Source organism: Oncorhynchus gorbuscha, linkage group LG20, assembly GCF_021184085.1.
Source record: "Oncorhynchus gorbuscha isolate QuinsamMale2020 ecotype Even-year linkage group LG20, OgorEven_v1.0, whole genome shotgun sequence".
Lineage (NCBI taxonomy): Eukaryota > Metazoa > Chordata > Actinopteri > Salmoniformes > Salmonidae > Oncorhynchus > Oncorhynchus gorbuscha.
Genome location: NC_060192.1, coordinates 12791110 through 12809963, shown reverse-complemented (window position 1 = coordinate 12809963; position 18854 = coordinate 12791110). Strand labels below are relative to the sequence as shown.

The 18854-nt window shown below is 45.6% G+C and overlaps 1 protein-coding gene across 2 annotated transcripts in view; it reads left to right on the top strand.

Moving 5' to 3' along the window:
- The window catches only part of LOC124006840 (splicing factor, suppressor of white-apricot homolog), a 150779-nt gene that overhangs the window by 57648 nt on the left and 74277 nt on the right, over positions 1–18854 (top strand). For both annotated transcript variants that reach the window (XM_046317029.1, XM_046317028.1), the window contains exons 11-12: positions 13369–13474; positions 13972–14205. In XM_046317029.1, the coding sequence (XP_046172985.1) occupies positions 13369–13474; positions 13972–14205 (340 nt within the window). The remainder of the gene's footprint in view (positions 1–13368; positions 13475–13971; positions 14206–18854) is intronic.

Here is an 18854-nt window from a genome sequence, read left to right as displayed (position 1 = left end):
AATGTGAAATGTTAGAATAATAGTAGAGAGATTTATTTAATATTTGATTTATTTCATCACATTCCCAGTGGTCAGAAGTTTACATACACTCAATTAGTATTTGGTAACATTGCTTTAAATTGTTTAACTTGGGTCAAACGTTTCGGGTAGCCTTCCACAAGCTTCCCACATAATTGTGGGAATTTTGGCCCATTCCTCCTGGTAGAGCTGGTGTAACTGAGTCAGGTTTGTAGGCCTCCTTGCTCCCACATGCTTTTTCAGTTCTGCCCACAAATTTTCTATAGGCTTGAGGTCTGGGCTTTGTGATGGCCACTCCAATACCTTGGCTTTGTTGTCCTTAAGCCATTTTGCCGCAACTTTGGAAGTAATTCCTGATTGATGCCTTGAGATGTTGCTTCAATATATCCACAGAATTTTCCTTCCTCATGATGCCATCTGTTTTGTGAAATGCACCAGTCCCTCCTGCAGCAAAGCACCCCCGTGTTTCATGGTTGTGATGGAGTTCTTTGGCTTGCAAGCCTCCCCCTTTTTCCTCCAAACATAACGATGGTAATTATGGCCAAACAGTTCTATTTTTGTTTCATTAGACCAGAGGACATTTCTCCAAAAAGTATGAGCAGTTGCAAACCGTAGTCTGGATTTTTTATGGCGGTTTTGGAGCAGTGGGTTCTTCCTTGTTGAGCGGCCTTTCAGGTTATGTCGATGTACCCGTTTCCTCCAGCATCTTCACAAGGTCCTTTGCTGTTGTTCTGGGATTGATTTGCACTTCTCGCACCAAAGTACCTTCATCTCTTGGAGACAGAACGTGTCTCCTTCCTAAGCGGTGTGAAGGCTGTGTGGTCCCATGGTGTTTATACTTGCGTACTATTGTTTGCACAGATGAACGTGGTACCTTCAGGTGTTTGGAAATTGCTCCCAAGGATGAACCAGACTTGTGGAGGACTACAAGTTTTATTTTGAGGTCTTGGCTGATTTATTTTTGTTTTCCCATGATGTCAAGCAAAGAGGCACTGAGTTTGAAGGTAGGCCTTGAAATACATCCACAGGTACACTTCCAATTGACTCAGATGAGGTCAATTAGCCTTTCAGAAGCTTCTAAAGCCATGACATCATTTTCTGGAACTTTCCAAGCTGTTTAAAAGGCACAGTCAACTTAGTGTATGTAAACTTCTCACCCACTTGAATTGTGATTAAGTGAAATATGTCTGAAAATAATTGTTGGAAAAATTACTTGTGTCATGCCCAAAGTCGATAACCGACTTGCCAAAACTATAGTTTGTTTACAAGAAGTTTGTGGAGTGGCTGAAAAACAAGTTTTAATTAGAGGTCGACCGATTAATCGGAATGGCCGATTAATTAGGGCCTATTTCAAGTTTTCATAACAATCGGAAATCGTTATTTTTGGACACCGATTTGACTTTTTTTGTGCTTTTTTTGTGTTTTTTTTACACCTTTATTGAGTCTTTATTTAACTAGGAAAGTCCATTAAGAGCACATTTTTACTTTCAATGACGGCCTAGGAACGGTGGGTTAACTGCCTCGTTCAGGGGCAGAACGACAGATTTTTACCTTGTCATCTCGGGGGATTCAATCTTGCAACCTTACAGTTAACTAGTCCAACGCTCTAACTACCTGACCACATTGCACTCCACTAGGATACTGCCTGTTACGCGAATGCAGTAAGCCAAGGTAAGTTGCTAGCTAGCATTAAACTTATCTTATAAATAACAATCAGTCAATCAATCATAATCACTCGCTCTAGGGTAGGGGACAGCATCTGGAATTTTGGATAAAAAGCATGCCCAAATTAAACTGCCTGCTCCTCGGGCCCAGCAGATATGATATGCATATAACTGGTCATTTTGGATAGAAAACGCTCTAAAGTTTCCAAAATTGTTAAAATAGTGTCTGTGAGTATTACAGAACTGATTTGGCCGGCGAAAAACGGAGAAAAATCAATTCAGGAAGTAGGATTTTTTGTTGTAGTTTTCTATTCAATGCCATTACAGTATCCATTGACTTAAGACTCAACTTGCAGTTCCTATGCCTTCCACTAGATGTCAAGAGTCTTTAGAAATTGTTTCAGGCTTGTTTTCTGAAAAATGAGTGCCTTTCTTGTTTAACTTTTATATTGACGACTTTATTGTATGGTTGAAATATTTTGATTATAGGCTAAAAACAACCTGAGGATTGAATATAAACATAGTTTGGCTTGTTTCTATGAACTTTGCAGATACAATTAGCATTTTTTTGTCTGCCTGTTTTGACTGCGTTTGAGCCTGTGAGTTACTGAAGAAAACACGCTAACAAAACTGAGGTTTTTGGATATAGAGACTTTATCGAACAAAAGGAACATTTATTGAGTTAACCCCTTAAGACTCTAGGGGCAGTATTTCATTTTTGGATAAAAAGACGTGCCCGTTTTTAGCGCAATATTTTGTCACGAAAAGATGCTCGACTATGCTTGGAATTGATCGTTTTGGAAAGAAGACACTCTGACGTTTCCAGAACTGCAAAGATTTTCACTGTGAGTGCCTTAGAACAAAACCTACAGGCAAAACCAAGATGTTTGAGCGACCAGGAAATCAACAGGATTTCTGATGGCACGTTTTCCATGATCGCCTTATATGGCTGTGAATGCGACAGGAATGAACGGACACTTCCTATCGTTTCCCCAAGGTGTCTGCAGCATTGTGACGTATTTGTATGCATATCATTGGAAGATCGACCATAAGAGACTACATTTACCAGGGGTCCCGCACGGTGTCTGTGTGGAAATTGGTGCGCAAAAGTCACCTACCAGTATTTTTCCATCCGAATCTGAGAACAATGCAGGCTTCCAGGAATGGCATTTCAATGAAGAGATATATGACAAAACACCTTGAGGATGGATTCAAACAACGTTTTCCATGTTTCAGTCGATATTATGGAGTTAATTCGGAAAAAAGTTTGACGTGTAGGTGACTGAATTTTCGGTTAGTTTCGGTAGCCAAATGCATAGTAACAAAACGGAACGTTGTGTCCTACACAAGCATCTTTCAGGAAAAACTGGACATCTGCTATGTAACTGAGAGTCTCCTCATTGAAACATCTGAAGTTCTTCAAAGGTAAATTATTTTATTTGATCCCTTTGCTGGTTTTTGTGAATATGTTGCGTGCTAAATGCTAACGCTAAATGCTAAGCTAGCTATCACCACTCTTACACAAATTATTGATTTTCTCTGGTTCTAAAGCATATTTTGAAAATCTGAGACGACAGGATTGTTAAGAAAAGGATAAGCTTGAGAACAGGCATATTTATTTCATTTCATTTGCGATTTTTAGAAATCGCTAACGTTGCGTTATGGTAATGAGCTTGAGGCTATGATTACGCGACCGAATGCGGTGTGGGTCGGCCTAAGAGGTTAATTAATGTCTTCTGAGTGCAACCATATGAAGATCATCAAAGGTAAGGGATTCATTTTATCTCTATTTCTGACTTGTGCAACTCTTCTACTTGGCTGGTTACTGTTTGTAATGATTTGTCTATTGAAATACAAATGGTATAGGGAGAGAGTCCTAGAATTCCTATAACTACAACCTAAAACTTCTTACCTGGGAATATTGAAGACTCATGTTAAATGGAACCACCTGCTTTCATATGTTCTCATGTTCTGGCAAGGAACTTAAACGTTAGCTTTCTTACATGGCACATATTGCACTCTTTGTAACGACGTTCGTCTGTTGAAAGAAGAGAGTCGGACCGAAATGCAGCGTGTAGGTTACTCATGACTTTTAATGAATGAAAATGTGGTACATGAAATAACAGAACGGAACGTGAAACTAATTACAGCCTATCTGGTGACTACAACACAAAGACAGGAACAAACACCCACAAAATACAAAGCGAACTCAGGCTACCTAAATACGGTTCCCAATCAGAGACAACGATAAGCACCTGACTCTAATTGAGAATCGCCTCAGGCAGCCAAACCTATACCACACCCCTAATCAGCCGCGATCCCAAATATTTACAAACCCCAATACGAAACACAACATATAAACCCATGTCACACCCTGGCCTACCCAAACATATAACAAAAACACAAAATACAATGACCAAGGCGTGACACTTTTACTTTCTTCTCCAACACTTTGTTTTTACATTATTTAAACCAAATTGAACATGTTTCATGATTTATTTGAGGCTAAATTGATTTTATTGATGTATTATATTAAGTTAAAATAAGTGTTCAATTCAGTATTGTTGTAGTTGTCATTATTAAAAATAAATAAATAAAATCGGACGATTAATTGGTATCAGGTTTTTTTGGTCCTCCAATTATCGGTATCGGCGTTGAAAATCATATTCGGTCGACCTCTAGTTTTAATGACTCCAACCTAAGTGTATGTAAACTTCTGACTTCGACTGAGTCTCAGTCTTAAATCATTTTCCACACACAGTCTGTGCCTGTATTTAGTTTTCATGCTAGTGAGGGCTGAGAATCCACTCTCACATCGGTACGTGGTTGCAAAGGGCATCAGTGTCTTCATTGAACAGTTTGCCCAATCCAGAAATCCGGCTGTGACTTCTGATTTAAATTAACTTCTCACAGAACCGCTTGTTACAATTTCAATGGGGTTCTTTTGCTCAGATATCTGTAAGTGAACTGGAGGCAGGGCATGAAATGGATAACGAATCTAGTTGTTTGTGTCATCCGTTTTATATTAAGCATTTTGAGGCAATTGTTACTTTTTGGGCAACCTGTCCAAATTCACATAGAAATGTGAGTTATCGATCTTTCATTCCCGTTGAAAGCAAGTCTAAGAAGTAGTAGATCTGTGTTATTTCTATGCCTTCTATTTTGAAGAGTTGTTTTTGCTTATTTTACTTTTGGTTTTGTACACCAACTTAAAACAGCTGAATATACAGTGTTTTTGATTATGAAAACAATATTTGACAGTTTAGTTGGTACCATGATTCTCTACGCAATGACTTCTTGTTTGTCACAAACTGAAATTAGGCAAACTATTAGAATTTTAGCAACAAGAAAATGGTGAATGGACCAGCAGGGAGCTATTTTTGGACTAGCTACAGTTTGCATTGCGAACCACCTTGATCTTGCGAGTTTACATGAATGGTTCGCTGCAGGAATGATTACGAGATGATGGTGGCTTGTAAGCCTAAGCAACAGTAGGCTCCATGTGTCAGGGCTGTAGAGAGAGCGGGAGAGCGATGTGGTTCTGTTGAGTATCTCTCCAGAGACAGTTTGGCTGCTGGGGCTTCAGCTGGTTCCTGCTGAAAACTATTAAAGTTATTGTGGCTTATTGTAGTTTGTCCTCAAAGCCTTGTTCTACACTGCGAAACACATTTTAGATGGGAGCATTTTAAACACACTTTCAGTCACTTTTATTGCACCTTTTTTTGTGGTTGTGCATTCCTGAATTGATGAGCAGATAGTTGGAGGGTTGATCATGTATTCTGTGTGTGTGGACTTCACTTTAAAGCTAGGGCTAACCTAAAGCATTTCAAAACACTCCTCTGGTGGGCAGAGAGATGCAGCATCTGGACACACACACACACACACACCTACCATACATCACACTCCAACACATGCCCTCCTTCACACATGATGCAGCACCAATGATGTGTGTGTGAAGGAGGGTACGTGTTGGAGTGTGATGTATGGTAAGTGTGTCCAGAAGCAGCATCTCTCTGCCCACCAGAGGAGTGTTTTTGAAATGCTTTAGGTTAGCCCTAGCTTTACATTTACATTACATTTAAGTCATTTAGCAGACGCTCTTATCCAGAGCGACTTACAAATTGGTGCATTCACCTTATGACATCCAGTGGGACAGTCCCTTAACAATAGTGCATCTAAAACTTAGGGGGGGGGGTGGGGTGAGAGGGATTACTTAACCTATCCTAGGTATTCCTTAAAGAGGTGGGGTTTCAGGTGTCTCCGGAAGGTGGTGATTGACTCCGCTGTCCTGGCGTCGTGAGGGAGTTTGTTCCACCATTGGGGGGGCCAGGGCAGCGAACAGTTTTGACTGGGCTGAGCGGGAGCTGTACTTCCTCAGTGGTAGGGAGGCGAGCAGGCCAGAGGTGGATGAACGCAGTGCCCTTGTTTGGGTGTAGGGCCTGATCAGAGCCTGGAGGTACTGAGGTGCCGTTCCCCTCACAGCTCCGTAGGCAAGCACCATGGTCTTGTAGCGGATGCGAGCTTCAACTGGAAGCCAGTGGAGAGAACGGAGGAGCGGGGTGACGTGAGAGAACTTGGGAAGGTTGAACACCAGACGGGCTGCGGCGTTCTGGATGAGTTGAAGGGGTTTAATGGCACAGGCAGGGAGCCCAGCCAACAGCGAGTTGCAGTAATCCAGACGGGAGATGACAAGTGCCTGGATTAGGACCTGCGCCGCTTCCTGTGTGAGGCAGGGTCGTACTCTGCGGATGTTGTAGAGCATGAACCTACAGGAACGGGCCACCGCCTTGATGTTAGTTGAGAACGACAGGGTGTTGTCCAGGATCACGCCAAGGTTCTTGGCGCTCTGGGAGGAGGACACAATGGAGTTGTCAACCGTGATGGCGAGATCATGGAACGGGCAGTCCTTCCCCGGGAGGAAGAGCAGCTCCGTCTTGCCGAGGTTCAGCTTGAGGTGGTGATCCGTCATCCACACTGATATGTCTGCCAGACATGCAGAGATGCGATTCGCCACCTGGTCATCAGAAGGGGGAAAGGAGAAGATTAATTGTGTGTCGTCTGCATAGCAATGATAAGAGAGACCATGTGAGGTTATGACAGAGCCAAGTGACTTGGTGTATAGCGAGAATAGGAGAGGGCCAAGAACAGAGCCCTGGGGGACACCAGTGGTGAGAGCGCGTGGTGAGGAGACAGATTCTCGCCACGCCACCTGGTAGGAGCGACCTGTCAGGTAGGACGCAATCCAAGCGTGGGCCGCGCCGGAGATGCCCAACTCGGAGAGGGTGGAGAGGAGGATCTGATGGTTCACAGTATCGAAGGCAGCCGATAGATCTAGAAGGATGAGAGCAGAGGAGAGAGAGTTAGCTTTAGCAGTGCGGAGCGCCTCCGTGATACAGAGGAGAGCAGTCTCAGTTGAATGACTAGTCTTGAAACCTGACTGATTTGGATCAAGAAGGTCATTCAGAGAGAGATAGCGGGAGAGCTGGCCAAGGACAGCACGTTCAAGAGTTTTGGAGAGAAAAGAAAGAAGGGATACTGGTCTGTAATTGTTGACATCGGAGGGATCGAGTGTAGGTTTTTTCAGAAGGGGTGCAACTCTCGCTCTCTTGAAGACGGAAGGGACGTAGCCAACGGTCAGGGATGAGTTGATGAGCGAGGTGAGGTAAGGGAGAAGGTCTCCGGAAATGGTCTGGAGAAGAGAGGAGGGGATAGGGTCAAGCGGGCAGGTTGTTGGGCGGCCGGCCGTCACAAGACGCGAGATTTCATCTGGAGAGAGAGGGGAGAAAGAGGTCAGAGCACAGGGTAGGGCAGTGTGAGCAGAACCAGCAGTGTCGTTTGACTTAGCAAACGAGGATCGGATGTCGTCGACCTTCTTTTCAAAATGGTTGACGAAGTCATCTGCAGAGGGAGGAGGGGGGGGAGGGGGCGGAGGATTCAGGAGGGAGGAGAAGGTGGCAAAGAGCTTCCTAGGGTTAGAGGCAGCAGCTTGGAATTTAGCGTGGTAGAAAGTGGCTTTAGCAGCAGAGACAGAGGAGGAAAATGTAGAGAGGAGGGAGTGAAAGGATGCCAGGTCCGCAGGGAGGCGAGTTTTCCTCCATTTCCGCTCGGCTGCCCGGAGCCCTGTTCTGTGAGCTCGCAATGAGTCATCGAGCCACGGAGCGGGAGGGGAGGACCGAGCCGGCCTGGAGGATAGGGGACATAGAGAGTCAAGGGATGCAGAGAGGGAGGAGAGGAGGGTTGAGGAGGCAGAATCAGGAGATAGGTGGGAGAAGGTTTGAGCGGAGGGAAGAGATGATAGGATGGAAGAGGAGAGAGTAGCGGGGGAGAGAGAGCGAAGGTTGGGACGGCGCGATACCATCCGAGTAGGGGCAGTGTGGGAGGTGTTGGATGAGAGCGAGAGGGAAAAGGATACAAGGCAGTGGTCGGAGACTTGGAGGGGAGTTGCAATGAGGTTAGTGGAAGAACAGCATCTAGTAAAGATGAGGTCGAGCGTATTGCCTGCCTTGTGAGTAGGGGGAAGGTGAGAGGGTGAGGTCAAAAGAGGAGAGGAGTGGAAAGAAGGAGGCAGAGAGGAAAGAGTCAAAGGTAGACGTGGGGAGGTTAAAGTCGCCCAGAACTGTGAGAGGTGAGCCGTCCTCAGGAAAGGAGCTTATCAAGGCATCAAGCTCATTGATGAACTCTCCGAGGGAACCTGGAGGGCGATAAATGATAAGGATGTTAAGCTTGAAAGGGCTAGTAACTGTGACAGCATGGAATTCAAAGGAGGCGATAGACAGATGGGTAAGGGGAGAAAGAGAGAATGACCACTTGGGAGAGATGAGGATCCCGGTGCCACCACCCCGCTGACCAGACGCTCTCGGGGTGTGCGAGAACACGTGGGCGGACGAAGAGAGAGCAGTAGGAGTAGCAGTGTTGTCTGTGGTGATCCATGTTTCCGTCAGGGCCAAGAAGTCGAGGGACTGGAGGGAGGCATAGGCTGAGATGAACTCTGCCTTGTTGACCGCAGATTGGCAGTTCCAGAGGCTACCGGAGACCTGGAACTCCACGTGGGTCGTGCGCGCTGGGACCACCAGAGTAGGGTGGCCGCGGCCACGCGGTGAGGAGCGTTTGTATGGTCTGTGCAGAGAGGAGAGAACAGGGATAAACCGACACATAGTTGACAGGCTACAGAAGAGGCTACGCTAATGCAAAGGAGATTGGAATGACAAGTGGACTACACGTCTCGAATGTTCAGAAAGTTAAGCTACGTAGCAAGAATCTTATTGACTAAAATGATTAAAATGATACAGTACTGCTGAAGTAGGCTAGCTGGCAGTGGCTGCGTTGTTGACACTACACTAATCAAGTCGTTCCGTTGAGTGTAATAGTTTCTGCAGTGTTGCTATTCGGGGGCTAGCAGGCTAGCTAGCAGTGTTGTTTACGTTACGTTGCGTTAAAAGAACGACAATAGATGGCTAGCGAACCTAGAAAATCGCTCTAGACTACACAATTATCTTTGATACAAAGACGGCTATCATGATGCAGCACCAATGATGTGTGCAGTTTTCAGGCTACTCATGCTGTGTCAATCCTGAGTCTTGGCTTTTGGCTGTAGCAGTCCCTCCCCTTTCCACCAGCTGCTGGGGATGCAGGCCTGACTTTGATTCCTCCTTTCTGGGTTGCTTGGATGTCCACTTTCTGGCAGTGGTCCTTCACCCCAGGGCCAACCACATTGCGTGGCTGCCTCTGTCCCTGCCGGTCTCTCCACACCCTCCAGCAGCTCCAGCCTCCATCAAAGGCCCCACAGTAACAGACTGGTGGGTAGAGCAGCAGCGGATTGCTGACTCCATCAATATTCAACATTTCCCCCCACTACTGTTTTGTCAAATTCTAAGGCACGTTCAAGCTGCCTTTCTGAATCGACTCTTCCAGTAAAGTGAATAGTGGCTTTACCCTCCTCCAGACTCTATCCCGCTCTTTCCTCTCCTCCACTCTACTCTTGTCCTCTTCTGCATCCTTTCATACTGTAAAGGTTATGATCCACAGCAGTGAGAATTATTCCAACTCCTTCTCTCCCTCCCTACTCTTTCCCCTTACCCCCCTGTCTCTCCTCGAGTGACGGAGGTCGATTCGTCACCTTCCTTAAGCCGTCCGCCCGCCTCACTTAAAAGCTCAGTTAGCCACCTGGCATAAGCCATTGTTCTTGATTTGTGCCTGCGGCTGTGTGACTCCGCTCCGCCGGTACCTGAGAGAGTCTTTGAAGCGCTGAGATGAGGGGGTTCACCTCCGCGTCCTTGAACGCGAGTGGTTCAGTTATTTCTCGCTTCTCTTCCTCTTTTTTGTTCCCAGTTCCTAAATTGAGTTCCTAAATTGAGGTAGTAACTCCTCCTCTTAGACACTGTGATGACGTTTCTGTTTTTAATAATAGTTTTCTCTTTTCCTCACATCAGACCCCTCTTAATAAAGTGGGGTGAGATTGAGGACATCCATTATTGAAAGAGACTGCTTTCCCTGTGTTTTGGTCTATAGCGAGGTGTGACAGGGGGAAGTTAAGACTGTACTTTACTTACATCCTCGGGAAGCATAGGCCATCAACGACTCCTCTCCATTGTACTCTGTTCTGGGTAGTCATGCTAATCTTCCATTGCTCCAGTCTTGTTTTTAGTGGCTTTCCACTCAGGACGTTGTAGTGCTTTGCGTCACTTGTTAAAACCACTGTGCTATTACAACTAACTGTATCGACAATTTCCTTCTAAAAACATCTGAAATGCTTCCTATGAGGTTTTTCCCAGCCTCTCTAGCGGCTTGCTGCACTACTTTATCCTGCTCTATCAGCAACATATTGGGATATGAGGGTCAACGAGCACTTTCGGTAGCTGTATTGCTAGCAATATCTTTTCAGTTATCTATCCATGACAGGTTGCTTTTCACTGCTAAGCAATGGACTGTTTTGACTAGGTGGAATACAGCTATGACTGGAAGTGACTTACTTGTCGCAGGTTAAGAGTATTAGGTTAAAGTTAGTGTTAGCTAAAATGCTCTCCTTACCTGCTACAAAAAAGCTAAGTCCGGTTGTGGCTGTACTCACAATCCCCTGAAGGCAACCACTCAAGTCCATCTCTTTTCTCGCCTACAAACCATCCACCCAGTGCAGTACACACACACAAAAAAATCCTCATCAATTTGCTGATAAGAATGGGAGGAACTCCCCAAATACAGGTGTGCCATTCTTGTAGCGTCATACCCAAGAACACTTGAGGCTGTAATCGCTGCCAAAGGTGTTTCAACAATGTACTAAGTAAAGGGTCTAAATTTGAGATATCCGTTTTCCCCCTTTATTTTTATACATTTACAAAAATTCCGACCCTGTTTTTGTTTTGTCATTATGGGTGTTGGGAAAAAAATGGAAAAAATATATATACATTTGAGAATAATTCTGTAACATAACAAAATGTGGAAGTGTCAAGGGGTCTGAATACGTTACGAATGCTCTGTATTTGAGAGACGGAGAAGACTGTATAAAGAGGAAACCGATGATGCCAGGGCAGTATCATGAACAGGATGCTACAGACAGAGAGAATATATAGCGTATGAAATCATACCTCAGAGGAACATATAGCAGAAGGCTTATTCGAAATGACTGCATCCATGCATGTAGAGATGGTCATATCTGTACCAACAGTCGGATGAGATATGAAACTTATTGATGCTTGAAACTGAATTGTACTGTATTAAATACAGTTGAAGTCTGAAGTTTACATACACTTAGGTTGGAGTCATTAAAACTAGTTTTTCAACCACTCCACACATTTCTTGTTAACAAACTATAGTTTTGGCAAGTCAGTTAGGACATCTACTTTGTGCAAGACACAAGTAATTTTTCCAACAATTGTTTACAGACTGATTATTTCACTTGAAATCACAATTCCAGTGTGTCAGAAGTTTAAAAGTTGACTGTGCCTTTAAACAGCTTGGAAATTTCCAGAAAATTATGTCATGGCTTTAGAAGCTTCTGATAGGCTAATTGACATTATTTGAGTCAATTGGAGGTGTACGTGTGGATGTATTTCAAGGCTTACCTTCAATGTCGGTGCCTCTTTGCTTAACATCATGGGAGAATCAAAAGAAATCAGCCAAGACCTCATAATAAAAATTGTAGACCACAAGTCTGGGTCATTCTTGGGAGCAATTTCCAAACACCTGAAGGCAACACGTTCATCTGTACAAGCAATAGTACGCAAGTATAAACACCATGGGACCACGCAGCCAAAATACTGCTCAGGATGGAGACGCGTTCTGTCTCCTGGAGATGAACGTACTTTGGTGTGAAAAGTGAAAATCAATCCCAGAAGAACAGCAAAGGACCCCGTGAAGATGCTGGAGGAAACGGATATATATATATATAACACTCCCCTACCCCGGACGTCACTGGGCCAATTGTGCCACTGCCTCATGGGTCTCCCGGCTGCAACACATCCTGGGATCGAACCTAGGTCTGTAATGACGCCACTGCGCCACTCAGGAGCTTATATTTCTGCCCAGGACCCACGTTTCATCCTCTTTCTCCCCTCATCTTCATGGAGGCAGATTCCTTAGCCAGACTAACGGTCCCCTGATCTCTCATTCCAGAGGGCCACGGCTGAAGAGTTCGCTGCCACACTTCCTTAATAGAACTGTAAAATATTGAAAAACTTCCATTAGCGACACAGAACTACCCATCTGCCTTATTTCTCGCTCTCCCTCCACCCTCTTTCTCTCTCTCTCCCTTCACTCTCCATTCACTCACACACACTTCTATCACTCTCTTCCCTTATTCTCTCCTCAGTCTGCCTTTCTCTCTCTCCCTGAGAAACCCAGGTAATTGAGGCCTAAACAGTCAGCTGCAAAGGCAGCTTTGTCAGACATGTTGCCCACCAATCATGGCATCATGCATACATACGAAGTGGGATTATGAGTCCATCCTCATGTAGGGAGAAACGAGAGGAAACTGCCCACGTGTTGTTTTCTTGTTTGTCTCTAACGGCTAGCCTGGTGTCCAGACTCTTTCTATCGTATAGCAAGCTAGTGATGACTATTTGTTAACATACAACATGGTCTCTGATCTGGTGCTCAGGCTTGTCCCTTTCCTCCTATGGCCCTACTGAGCTGGTATGGTCCATGTTCAGAGACTGCACTCAGAAAAGGAGACCTGAGGCTTGTGTTCTCCCACACGGAATTGGCCTTGTGGAAGTGGCTGTCCCCTGGTCCCTCCACCACTGCATGTTGCAATGATTAAACCTCTCTGTCAGTGTCCTATGGTGAACGGTGCACAGAGCGGACAGAGCATTCCAATGAGGGCCATGACGACAGAGGGAGAGCGGCAGAGGAGTGGAAGGCCCTCTGTACTGTGAAATGGGCTTTCCGTTACCGTTCAGCCTGCAACCAACCCTCACTGTGCCTCACTCACATCTATTTTTGACTGTTAACTTTTAAACCCAATCCCAAACAAAGCTTTGCAAATAGCATGCTGACATCACTTAGCCTAAGCACACAATACTTTCCCATGAAATAAAATAAAAAGCACTGCCCTTGTAAGTTCTAAATAATTTTCACTTCACTAATTGATGAGCTTTAAATAGCCGTGTCTGGTATGTTCTAATTTCTCATTCTCAGAACAACCCCACACACTTTGTTCTTAAAATAACTGTATTCTCTGTCCTCTCTTTAGCGTGGCTCTTCAGAGGGCCTGGGCCCAGCGGAGGGGGAGGCAGACAGTGGCGGCGTTGGTAACTGTCCCTCTGACAAACAGCTGAATGAAGGCAAGCCAATTAAAGGTAAGACTTGTACACACACCACAGCATTTAGAGGCTGACCTTGACACAGTCCCAGTCATCACAGCCCGGCCTGCCCGCTCTGATAATTAAACTGTCTGAGGATGCTTGTTTTTTTTCTTCCTGCTTAATTGTTTGTTTGTTGAGTGGGAATGCTGAGGCCTTTGTTGATGAGTAGACAGTGGAGATGGTTGGGGTGGTACGCATGTGTGTATGTGTGGTTTCCTTTAGAACTGTCAGCTAGAAAATGGACTAAATGATTAGGTGGCTGCAGGCTGCATAAAAAGCGGGGTGGCTGAGGTTCATGTCTTTGGCCCATGGTAATGACGGTTAACCCCCAACTCAATGATTCTCTCTCCCTCTCTCTCTCTCTCTCTGTCTGCCTGCCTGCCTGCTGAAGATTAATGGTTTATGGTAAAATGAGTGACTCTGACATATTTTTTTGTCTTAAACGACCTCCAGCTTTAACCAACTCCTCCCACCTCCGCCTTTCTTCCCAGTGCCCTTTGCGCCGATCTGCTTCGCCATCAAAGCCAAAGAGAACGACATGCTACCGCTGGAGAAAAACCGTGTACGGTTGGACGACGACTCAGACGATGACCCGGACAAGTTGCTGGGCGAGGAGGGTCTGGAGGCCCTGCTGGAGGGGGCGGAGATGGTGGTCAGAGCGGTCACTGCGACCCCCGAGGAGAAGAGACCCACTCTCACCCTGGAGGAGCTGGAGGCTAAACAAGGTAGCTAGCTACTGCTGCTCTCACTGGCTGCACTTCATATATTAACCTCTTGGTGTTAGGGGGCAGTGTTTTCATTTTTGGAAAAATAACGTTCCTGTTTTAAACGGGATATTTTGTCAGGAAAATATGCTAGAATATGCATATAATTGATAGCTTTGGATAGAAAACACTCTGTTTCCAAAACTGTAAAGATATGGTCTGTGAGTATAACAGAACTGATGTTGCAGGCGAAAGCCTGAGAAAAATCCAATCCGGAAGTGCCCCAGGTTTTGAAAGCGCTGCGTTCCAATGACTCCCTATTCAGCTGTGAATGTACCATCAACGAGCTTACGCTTTCTACATATTCCCCAAGGTGTCTACAGCATTGTGACGTAGTTTTACGCATTTCTGTAGTAGACTAGCCGTAGGCGGCCACATTGCGTAAGTGGTCGCATGGTGGCTCCGAGAGAGATTCTCGCGTAAAATACAGAGTAGCCATTACTCCAATCGATATTATGGAGCTAATTTGGAATATTTTTTGGCGTTGTGGTGACCGCAATTTCCGGGCGATTTCTCAGCCAAACGTGAAGAACAAACGGAGCTATTTCGCCTACAAAAATAATATTTTGGGAAAAAAATTAACTTTGGCTGTCTACCTGGGAGTCTCGTGAGTGAAAACATCCGAAGTTCATCATAGGTAAACTATTTCATTTGATTGCTTTTCTGATTTCCGTGACAAGGTTGCCTGCTGCTAGCAAGGCAAATGCTATGCTAGGCTATGATAAACTTACACAAATGCTTGTCTAGTGTTGGCTGTAAAGCATATTTTGAAAATCTGAGATGACAGGGTGATTAACAAAAGGCTAAGCTGTGTTCCAATATATTTCACTTGTGTGATTTTCATGAATAGGAATATTTTCTAGGAAGAGAGAGAGATAGAGAGAGCATACTTAAATTCACACAGTACACCGGATAAGACAGGAGAAATATTCCAGGTATAAGACTAAAACTACTGCAGCATAAATACTGGAGGCTGAGACAGGAGGGGTCAGGAGACACTGTGGCCCCATCCGATGATACCCCCGGACAGGGCCAAACAGGCAGGATATAACCCCACCCACTTTGCCAAAGCACAGCCCCCACACCATTAGAGGGATATCTTCAACCACCAACTTACCATCCTGAGGCAAGGCCGAGTAGAGCTCACAAAGATCTCCGCCACGGCACAACCCAAGGGGGGGCGCCAACCCTAAATGGCCATGTGGCTCAGTTGGAATGCCCCTAAATGGCCATGTGACTCAGTTGGAATGCCCCTTGCAACGTCAGGGTCTTGGTTTCAATTCCCGCTGGGGCCACCATACCAGAAAATTATGTATAAAACCACTACTGGAAATCACTTTGGATACAAATATCTGTAAAATGGCATATATTATTATATAATTGAAGTGAATTGATCCACCGAAGATATAAACTCAGCAAAAAAAAGAAACGTCCTCTCACTGTCAACTGTGTTTATTTTCAACAAACTTAACATGTGTAAATATTTGTATGAACATAACAAGATTCAACAACTGAGACATAAACTGAACAAGTTCCACAGACATTTGACTAACAGAAATTTTATAATGTGTCCCTGAACAAAGGGGGGGTCAAAATCAAAAGTAGCAGTCAGTATCTGGTGTGGCTACCAGCTGCATTAAGTACTGCAGTGCATCTCCAGTTATTGCTGTGAGATGTTACCCCACTCTTCCAACAAGGCATCTGCAAGTTCCTGGATATTTCTGGGTGGAATGGCCCTAGCTCTCACCCTCTGATCCAACAGGTTCCAGACATGCTCAATGGGATTGAGATCTGGGCTCTTCGCTGGCCATGGCAGAACACTGACATTCCTGTCTTGCAGGAATCATGCACAGAACGAGCATTATGGCTGGTGGCATTGTCATGCTGGAGGGTCATGTCCGGATGAGCCTGCAGGTAGGGTACCACATGAGGGAGGAGGATGTCTTCCCTGTAACGCACAGTGTTGAGATTGCCTGCAATGACACCACGCTCAGTCTGATGATGCTTTGACACACCGCCCCACACCATGATGGACCCTCCATCTCCAAATCGATCCCGCTCCAGAGTACAGGGCTCGGTGTAACGCTCATTCCTTCGACGATAAACGCGAATCCGACCATAACTCCTGGTGAGCCAAAACCGCAAACTCGTCAGTGAAGAGCACGTTTTGCCAGTCCTGTCTGATCCACCGACGGTGAGTTTGTGCCCATAGGCGACTTTGTGACCAGGTGGCGAATCGCATCTCTGCATGTCTGGCAGACATATCAGTGTGGATGACGGATCACCACCTCAAGCTGAACTTCGGCAAGACGGAGCTGCTCTTCCTCCCGGGGAAGGACTGCCCGTTCCATGATCTCGCCATCACGGTTGACAACTCCATTGTGTCCTCCTCCCAGAGCGCTAAGAACCTTGGCGTGATCCTGGACAACACCCTGTCGTTCTCAACTAACATCAAGGCGGTGGCCCGTTCCTGTAGGTTCATGCTCTACAACATCCGCAGAGTACGACCCTGCCTCACACAGGAAGCGGCACAGGTCCTAATCCAGGCACTTGTCATCTCCCGTCTGGATTACTGCAACTCGCTGTTGGCTGGGCTCCCTGCCTGTGCCATTAAACCCCTACAACTCATCCAGAACGCCGCAGCCCGTCTGGTGTTCAACCTTCCCAAGTTCTCTCACGTCACCCCACTCCTCCACTCTCTCCACTGGCTTCCAGTTGAAGCTCGCATCCGCTACAAGACCATGGTGCTTGCCTACGGAGCTGTGAGGGGAACGGCACCTCAGTACCTCCAGGCTCTGATCAGGCCCTACACCCAAATAAGGGCACTGCGTTCATCCACCTCTGGCCTGCTCGCCTCCCTACCACTGAGGAAGTACAGTTCCCGCTCAGCCCAGTCAAAACTGTTCGCTGCTCTGGCTCCCCAATGGTGGAACAAACTCCCTCACGACGCCAGGACAGCGGAATCAATCACCACCTTCCGGAGACACCTGAAACCCCACCTCTTTAAGGAATACCTAGGATAGGATAAAGTAATCCTTCTCACCCCCCTTAAAATATGTAGATGCACTATTGTAAAGTGGCTGTTCCACTGGATGTCATAAGGTGAATGCACCAATTTGTAAGTCGCTCTGGATAAGAGCGTCTGCTAAATGACTTAAATGTAAAATGTAAATGTTTCCGGTGATGTCTGGTGAGGACCTGCCTTACAACAGGCCTACAAGCCCTCAGTCCAGCCTCTCTCAGCCTATTGCGGACAGTCTGAGCACTGATGGAGGGATTTTGTGTTCCTGGTGTAACTCGGGCAGTTGTTGTTGCCATCCTGTACCTGTCCCGAAGATGTGATGTTCGGATGTACTGATTCTGTGCAGGTGTGGTCACACGTGGTCTGCCACTGCAAGGACGATCAGCTGTACGTCCTGTCTCACTGTAGCGCTGTTTTAGGCTTCTCACAGTATGGACATTGCAATTTCTTGCCCTGACCACATCTGCAGTCCTCATGCCTCCTTGCAGCATGCCTAAGGCACGTTCACGCGGATGAGCAGGGGCCCTGGGCACCTTACTTTTGGTGTTTTTCAGAGTCCTTCGAAAGGCCACTTTAATTGTCCTAAGTTTTCATAATGTGACCTTAATTGCCTACTGTCTGTAAGCTGTTAGTGTCTTAACGACCGTTCCACAGGTACATGTTCATTAATTGTTTATGGTTCATTGAACAAGCATGGGAAACAGTGTTTAAACCCTTTACAATGAAGATCTGTGAAGTTATTTGATTTTTGCGATTTTTATCTTTGAAAGAGGGCCGTTTCCTTTTTTGCTGAGATTATGTAGGCCCTTTTCAATTCTTGGTAAATATTTCCTTAGTCAGTGTGAAGGACCTGTACTAGTCTGCTGTATTGCCATCTCTCAGTAGGAAAGAAATCCAGTAAAAAGTTACTAAAAATGCTTATTTTTTTGTAAAACCAACGCTTTTCCGCCCCAAGGCTACAGCATTTCTTATCTTCTCTCACTCTCCTCCGAGAGTTGCAGAATTTCCTCTTCACTTAAGCTTGCTCCTCTATTCATGCATCTGACAGACAGCATCTTACATGGCATAGAGATTGTCCTGTTCAGGTCAGACTGGAGGCTTGGCTAGTTCACCACCCTCAACCACAGCCGGCTCTAAGTGTCTTCTGTCGTTGCCGGTCTTTTTCTCTTTCACTCTCGCTTAAGTTATATTAGCTGTCTGTTAATACAGCCGTCACTCGCTGGGAGAGCTGCGGGCGGACTAGGAATGACATTGCTCAATCAAATACACACGCATGCTCCGCCTTTGCAGGAAGTTAGACTAGCCGGAATGGAGGGAAAATGGAATGGGGAAGACGAGGCACAGCAGTAAATATGCTGAACAAAACTGGTAGAAAGTGAGAGAGGGAGAGGAAAGGATGGCTTTTTAAAGGAGTGCTTCCAGAAAGGAAGTCAGGAGAGACTGGATGCAGTAAACCACAGTTGTATTTCCCTCTTAGCTCCCCCATAATGGAGATATACAGTACCAGTCAAAAGTTTCGACACACCTACTCATTCAAGGGTTTTTCTTTATTTGTACTATTTGCTACATTGTAGAATAATAGTGAAGA